The sequence below is a fragment of the Elephantulus edwardii genome, unplaced genomic scaffold (assembly GCF_000299155.1).
Source record: "Elephantulus edwardii isolate Elephantulus edwardi_28Jun2011 unplaced genomic scaffold, EleEdw1.0 scaffold00381, whole genome shotgun sequence".
Taxonomy (NCBI): domain Eukaryota; kingdom Metazoa; phylum Chordata; class Mammalia; order Macroscelidea; family Macroscelididae; genus Elephantulus; species Elephantulus edwardii.
In genome coordinates this window covers 535,307-542,323 of record NW_006400131.1, presented here as the reverse complement: position 1 = coordinate 542,323, position 7,017 = coordinate 535,307, and the positions used below count along the sequence as shown (strand labels likewise).

At 46.8% G+C, this 7,017-nt stretch overlaps 1 protein-coding gene across 5 annotated transcripts in view; it reads right to left on the bottom strand.

Annotated features, from left to right (window-relative positions):
• NTRK2 (neurotrophic tyrosine kinase, receptor, type 2) overlaps positions 1–5,019 on the bottom strand; it is a 709,069-nt gene extending 704,050 nt beyond the window's left edge. For 3 of the 5 annotated variants that reach the window (XM_006902201.1, XM_006902203.1, XM_006902204.1), the window contains exon 1: positions 4,703–4,971. In XM_006902201.1, the coding sequence (XP_006902263.1) occupies positions 4,703–4,914 (212 nt within the window). In that variant the 5' untranslated portion in view covers positions 4,915–4,971. Of the gene's footprint in view, positions 1–4,702 lie in introns of all 5 variants that reach the window. The other 2 variants (XM_006902202.1, XM_006902205.1) reach the window with 2 other exon arrangements.
• Between the last annotated feature and the right edge of the window lie 1,998 nt (positions 5,020–7,017).

The window sequence follows — 7,017 nt, the reverse complement described above, 5'->3', positions numbered from 1 at the left end:
GGTTTCAAAGGCAGTTAATAGCATGGGAGGAGATTGCCCATCCTTCTCGCTATGCTACTGAATTTGAGCCTCTGGAATTGCAGAGTACCTTCTTGCCCCTAAGCCACCAGAGCTCCCTGCTATTGTTGACTGCCGTCTAGTCATGATTCATATCAACTCTATGAACAAAAACCTTGAAGTCTTTCTATACCTATTGTCATTCCTCCAAGTTCATAGTTTCCATAGGCATGTGGTTTAAAAAGTGGATGCCACTCCTGCTTCCAAATCTGTCTTAAACTGGGAGCTCTGCCAAACATTGTCTACCACGGGCAATCGTTATAGCATTTGACACCCAAATGGCACAAGGCTCAGTATCACAGCAAACCCAGATTAGCTCAGTATAGCAAATTGACAAAAGAGTGCTGTATGACTAAGAAGTATGTTCCTCCAAAATATAACAACACAAGGCTAAGGGAATTTTAAAAACCAAGGGCCCTCCATGAGGTCCTTCACTCCACAATCCTTCCCAATCAGACATTCCCATTGGCCCTCACCAAAGCAAAAGGGCTCATTGTACAGCAATCAGCCTCTAGAGCCACCAGAGCTCCTAGCTAAGCAAAATCTCTAGGTTTTTTATAGTTCTGTAAATTGTTATTGTTAGGTGTTGTCAAGTAGAGTACAACTCATAGCAAGCCTATGAATCCTGCCCTCCAGACTATAGATATAGTCCAAGAGATCATAGAGAATATTCCTAGGGAGAAAGAGACTTTAACGCTGACAACTTTTCAGCTTACAAAATATCCTTACAAGAAAATACTGAAGCAGACACAAGCAGAGAGGTTTATGGGGAAATAGCGAAAGACCTTGAACAGATGTTAACTCTGGGCTGAGTTGCTGTGGCCACTTTGGCTCCATTTCCCATTACTTGCTGGTAATAACACAACCCAGGATTTTATCTTAACTCCAGTGCTTTGAATTCCCATAAGGAACTATCACTTTTCATGTGGAAAAAAAAAATCAAACACATTTTCCTGTGTAGTCAATGATGGCTGATGAAAGGGGTGGATGGAAGAAAAGAGGGTCAGAAAGGTCATGGGCTTTTCAATTTTCATACTAACATAATAAAAACCTCCATCCTGCAAAGATGGAAGGTATAGCATTTAAAGACACCTACATGGTTGTGCTAAGCCAAACTCACGAATATCTTCACTATTAAGACAACATAATTTCAACCCCAGCTTGCAAGTTTTATTAAATAATGAATGCTGTAAATTAGATGTCTTATTTATTAACAAGCCCAAAGTGGCTTATGTAACCAGACTCAAATTTTACTCTGTGGTTCTTCAATGCATGTGAAACACAATTCAAAGTTGAAGAATTCCCAATGGAGAGACTACAAAGTAAGCTCCAGAACACTCAAAACTAAGGTTTTCTCTGAATCCCTGTGGAGGCTGGAATTTTTTTTTTAGTACAGTTAATTTTAATGGCAAAGCTTACTAAGGTGAGAGGGCCAAAATCAATCCAGTTTTTTTTTTCCCCCAGTTATTTAACCAAGCCGCCAATAACGTTCACACAAGTTTTGACAAAGGAAGTGGCAAATTTTATTTCACTGTACTGGAGAAATTATCTTCAAAATCTGAAAATTTCACCTAAGACATTCAGAAACAGATCATCATTGACCTTTATAAAACATGTGCAGTAAAAAAAAAAAATTGCATGACCTATTTTGACCATGACTTTTACTAGTTGGATGAGAAGGACTTTGTCCTTTGCAATGCCCGTTGGTTCTTGAAACAAGTGAGATCTAAATGGCCAGTTACATAACTTCAACAACAGGTTTCTCTTGAATTTCTATTATATGTGACAATGTTATAATTTTTAAATGTAAACGTCATGTGGTAGCCTGAGGACCTGCTCATCAGGAGTGTGATAATGGACAGGTTTGTATATCTATCAAGGGGAAAGCGCTAAATATAAACCAGGGAGTGTGGAGAGTTTGAAACAAATACACTGATGGCAGACTTTTCCCCCCATCGGTCCATAGCAAAACAAGCATTTTTAAATATATTGGTAATTGCTGCTTCAGCAAATGCTCTTTACATTTTATTTGCATGTATTATTCCCATTTAAATAAAAATGACAACGTAGAGTCATGGAACTTAAACTGAACGCTACTAAATTGGAATTTTGACATGAGTTATTTGGAGAACACCATCAGTGCTAACAACAAAGGAGGAAAATATAGTCATTTGGCTTCAACAGCAGCTTATCACAACTGACTAAGAATTTAAAAATTAGTCAAGCAAATATCAATAAAAAAGCAAGAAAGGAAAAATAAGAAGGCCCAAATGATGTCATATAAAGATAATGAAACAAGTTTATTCATCAGTGGTACCTTAGTATCAAAAAAGCAAAATCCAAAATTGTTATAAAAGATGCTTTCCGAACGAGTGTTGGGATATATTTTACAAATAAAGAGACTGAGGCATAAACTGCTTTCATGCAAATTAAACAGAGGTGTAAAGGAGAGTAATGTTTTATCTTTCAGAGCTCATATCTACCCAGGCTGACTGTTGTTGTGTATTGTCGAATAGGAACTGACCCATTGCTGACTCTCTGGTGAGTTTTCAGAGGCAGTTAATCGCCAGGGAGGAAAAGACTAGCTATTCTTCTCCGACAGAGCAGCTGGTGGCCTTGAACTATGTAACTTCAGGATTGCAGTGCAGTGTCTTGCCACTAGGCCACCTGAGGTCCCACTAGCCTGACTAATCTTACTAATTTAACTCTCTCTAAGACAAACACAGACTCCTTCACGTCTCTCAATCCTCCCAGTCTCAGTAAAACTCCCTCATCAAAAGGAGGTGGAAAGAAAGGAAGCAGAACTTAGTAATGCCATAATAGAATGAATAGCTGTGACAAGTTAGATATTTTTAAAAGCCTTAAGACAGAACCTGCTATCAACAAATAACAACAATTGTTGGCAATGGATACGAGAATCCTCTGCTCAAATCTACTGATTTCCTATACACTACATAGCTAAGACTACCAAGGTTTAAAATAATTTTCAATTTAAAAATAGTTTTGTTCTCTTTCCTCAGATGTTGACTGTCAAAATGGATAGCCTTCTCTTATCGGCCCCTTTTGTACACATCTACCATCCAGCACAGAATTTAAAAACAACACTAAACACCTCAATGGACAAAGACATGCCCCCATGGCTGGGAAATAGTCTAAAGAGACTGCTAGTCCATCTCTAGCTTCTATCTGATACAGACAAACATCATGGAAAACTGAGGCAGAACCTGAAAAAAAACCACTAACAACTAGATTCAGCATGCCCAGCTTTGGCCAGCTAGGGTCAGGCAAGTGAAACGGAGGCACAGCTTACCCTCCCTTCCCCATCCTGCCTTGCCAAAAAGCTGGAGACCCTGCCTCCCTGGCTGCCTGACAGCCAGCATCTCCAGCGGATCTCCTAGCTACACTAGGCCTGCACATGCCTGTTCTGCTGTCATTTCCTTCTGCCTGGGCCTTATAATCTGAGCATGACCAGGAGAGCAGCAGGAGACACTAGAAAGTTCTCTTACTTACATTTAAAACAGGTTTTCTCCATCACCCATGTTGAAAGAAAGGACTGTGCATTTTCTGTGTGAGAAAATGCAAGAAAATGCATGCGCATTTGCCAACCGGAAGGCCACAGCCCAAGCCTTACTCCGCCTGTCTGTGTCAACCACCATCAGGAAAACTGCAGGAGAAACTTTGTCATAGAACCTTCTGCAAGAATGAATGCAAGCTGATGTTCATGAAATGACAAAATCCCCTCAACAAAACCACACCTGTAACACAGGTGAAAAAAATGCTGAGGAGAAGACCAGTGAGTGCCTGCTTGTCATTGATCTGTCATAAGGGATGAAGAATGGGTACAAATACCCTACTGACTTCTCCATCAGACTAGGACCTGCCCAAACAATTGGGGTCCATTGGGTCTCCTGCTAAAGCCAGCACTGATCAAACTGCAACACCCAGCTTTATCATCCAACCTAGCCCCAGGAAATTGTTCAATGAGCAATTCAGATTTACAACCCAAATGGTCTCAAAACTAGATCTCTAGGAAGTCAAGTCTAAATTAAATCAGAACAGGCTTTTAGGCTTCCAACTATCATATTTTCTCTTGCAGTGAATGCATTTCAACACTGAGAACTTCTCCTCTTACAGATCATTTTCAAGCCATGCCTGGATACAATCTCTTAAGAAAAATTTGATAGATGAAATGGGAAGGAAGGGAAATCAGTTAACAGCAAATCTCAGAGAAAGATGCTGAAGGAGAGACCTCTTTTAACAGGGGACCGAAAGTTAATTCTTTTCACCTTTCTATTAAATATGACTGGACTTTTAACACAATACAAACATGATATCTATTGAAAGAAAAATTATAAAAAATTTAGTTGTTGCACATAGCCATGGAAAGCCTGGAGCACAGGCCACTAGGCTTTGAAATAGAAGGCACATGTGAAACTCTTTTCTGTAAGGTACATAAGTAAAGTGTCACACTATCCCTGAGCTAGAAGCCCCTGGCCAGGTCACTGACAGATGGCCCTGTGAGCCTTCTCTTCTCCCTGACTTCTCTCCCGCCTTGGGACAGAATTCATTTTCTCTAGGGCCTGCCTGGCAAGCACAGCCCAAGCTGCAGAGAGGGAAGGACGGACAGAGAGCAAGGGGAACTCACATTTCGGTGATATTCTCAGGGTCTACGCTGCTGGGCTCCAACCTGGGAAATGCCATGATGCCAGGAGAAGGGTCGCTGCACCAGATCCTGGAAGCGCTGCATTTGCAGGTCTTGGGGCAGGCGATCGCAGACATCCAGAAACCCATCACTAGCCAGCAGCAGGCCCACAGCCGCGCCATATCGGGTCCATGCCACCTCGTCCAGGACGACATCCTTAGCCGCCTGTGCCAGGCCAAGAGCGTGTCCGCGCGCTGCACTGACAGGCCTCCTCCTCCTGAGCCTAGCAGCCTTCCCCGTGCTCACTGGTCCCTTCGCTCCTGGGGGTGCTTGCGGGCGCGGGAAGTCCAGCGTCTGCCAGACCAATGGTGGCACTGCTTACACTGTTACAGTGGCCGAGGCATCGCAGGCCGCCGCACGGGAGGTGCTACCGTCGCTCCCAGCTCCACCGTGGGCACCGCTGCATGGCCTGGCGCGAGGGGCACCGGCTGGCGGCGCTCCGGAACACGCTGGCGCGCAGGCTCCTCTTTAAAGCTCTCGGGGATCTGGGACGCACCTCGAGTCTAAAGACAAACAGACACACTTGAGTCTGAATGCAGGATTCCAGACATGGCGAACCTGGCTACTGGCCCTGCGCGCTCCTTAATCCCCACCCGGTGGCAGTGGACGTGGACGGATAAGGGCCCCCGCTCCACAACGCCACATCAGAATTAATTTTGCCCCTCGATGGCACCAACGCCAGGTCAACCAGTGTGCCCACCCTCTCTCCAAGCCTGAGGTCGGGGGTGGGAAGGCAGGGCAAGTCACAGAGACTGGATTTCAGGTCCAGGCTGGCCAAGGACCCTCTAAATAAGGGGCGCAGAGACTGCCCGTAAATGGGCCGCCAATGATGCTGCAGAATCCTCCACAGTCGCCCGACGCAGGGGGAGCGGACAGGTGGCCGGTGGCCGGTGCGTCCCACCTGGGGAGCAGCGGACAGCGTCCCGAGAGCACGGTGAGGGCCCAGGTGAAAGGGACTGCTCGCGCTGCTCACCAGCTCTGCGCCTCCGCCCGCCCGCGGCGCTCGGATGCGGGCTCCTCCCGCCACCGGGACTGAGTGGAGAGCGCAAGCAAAGGAGCGAGAGAGGCTCCAGCTTCAGACCAATTCCGGGAGCCGCCGCCGCCGCCTCTGCTACTGCTGGCGAAGTGACGTGAGGGCTGACGCAGAGCAGGGGCAGAAACTCCAGAAAATTAGTCTGCAATCTAAAAACACACACGCTCATCCACACACAAACCCTAACACCCTCCAGACAAAAGCAACAGGGAGGGGAGGGAATCTGGGGGCGAGGGAGGTGCGGGGAGGGCTGGGCGCCTCTGGCCAGGAGCAGACAGCATGTGGGTGTTTACACAGGCGCGCACACACACGCACACAACCCGGCCGTGTAGACGCGCTCTGTGTGTGCGTGTGCGTGTATGTGCGCTTGGATCCAGGCACCCTGAGATGGACTGTCGGTCAGTTTAATGACCCTGTCCCTTATAGCGTCCTCGTCTACATTCGCAGCACAGTGTCCCCCTTTCTGAAATGGAAACCGGGTTCGGGTTCAGAATGGCACTAAAAAAATAATGCGCCCAATTCTTATTATAGGAACCCTCCCTCTTCCTCCCTCATCCTTCCCACCATGTCCTCCTTTCCTACCCTGTGGAAAAGGGAGGGCTAGCTATGCTAAAAATAATTACTATATTGTAAATACCAAAGTGTCCTGCATTGATAACCAAGGACCACCTTCTTTCATTCTGGGACATCTGTTTGGGGATGGAGGCTCAGAAGGGTTTCCTGTTGGTATTTTTCAGAAGGAACGAGTCTAGAAAAGCAACTCTGGGTTCTTTAAATGAGTCTTCCCCCTATCGATTTCTGGTATTCCCTGCCCAGGAGGTCGAGCCATGTGAGGGGGCAGAGAGCTCGCAGAACGTGATCTCAAAATGCGTGGACGCAGACGTGGCCAGGCCAATATGTGGCGCCGCGTCATTTTCTCCGATTCTATAACCTGGTAGGAAGCGTTCTTTCTCTGATCGCAGCTTTACTTCCCGTGAGGCCCACCCCACTCGGGGCACCCGGAGCCCGCACTCCCGGCCGTACCTTGCGTGTGTTCGTGTGAACGAGGGTGTGCACGAACCCGTGCCCTGCGCCTGCGCTCCCCGGAGCACCAAAGCAGCCAGCTACAAAGCAGCCAGAGCCTCAGGGGGTCCCACTAAGGACAAAGGAGTGAAGCCACAAGGGTCAAGGGAAGAGCGCTGTTCTGTGGACTCAGGTGATGGACGCAGGATGCGAGCCTGCTCTG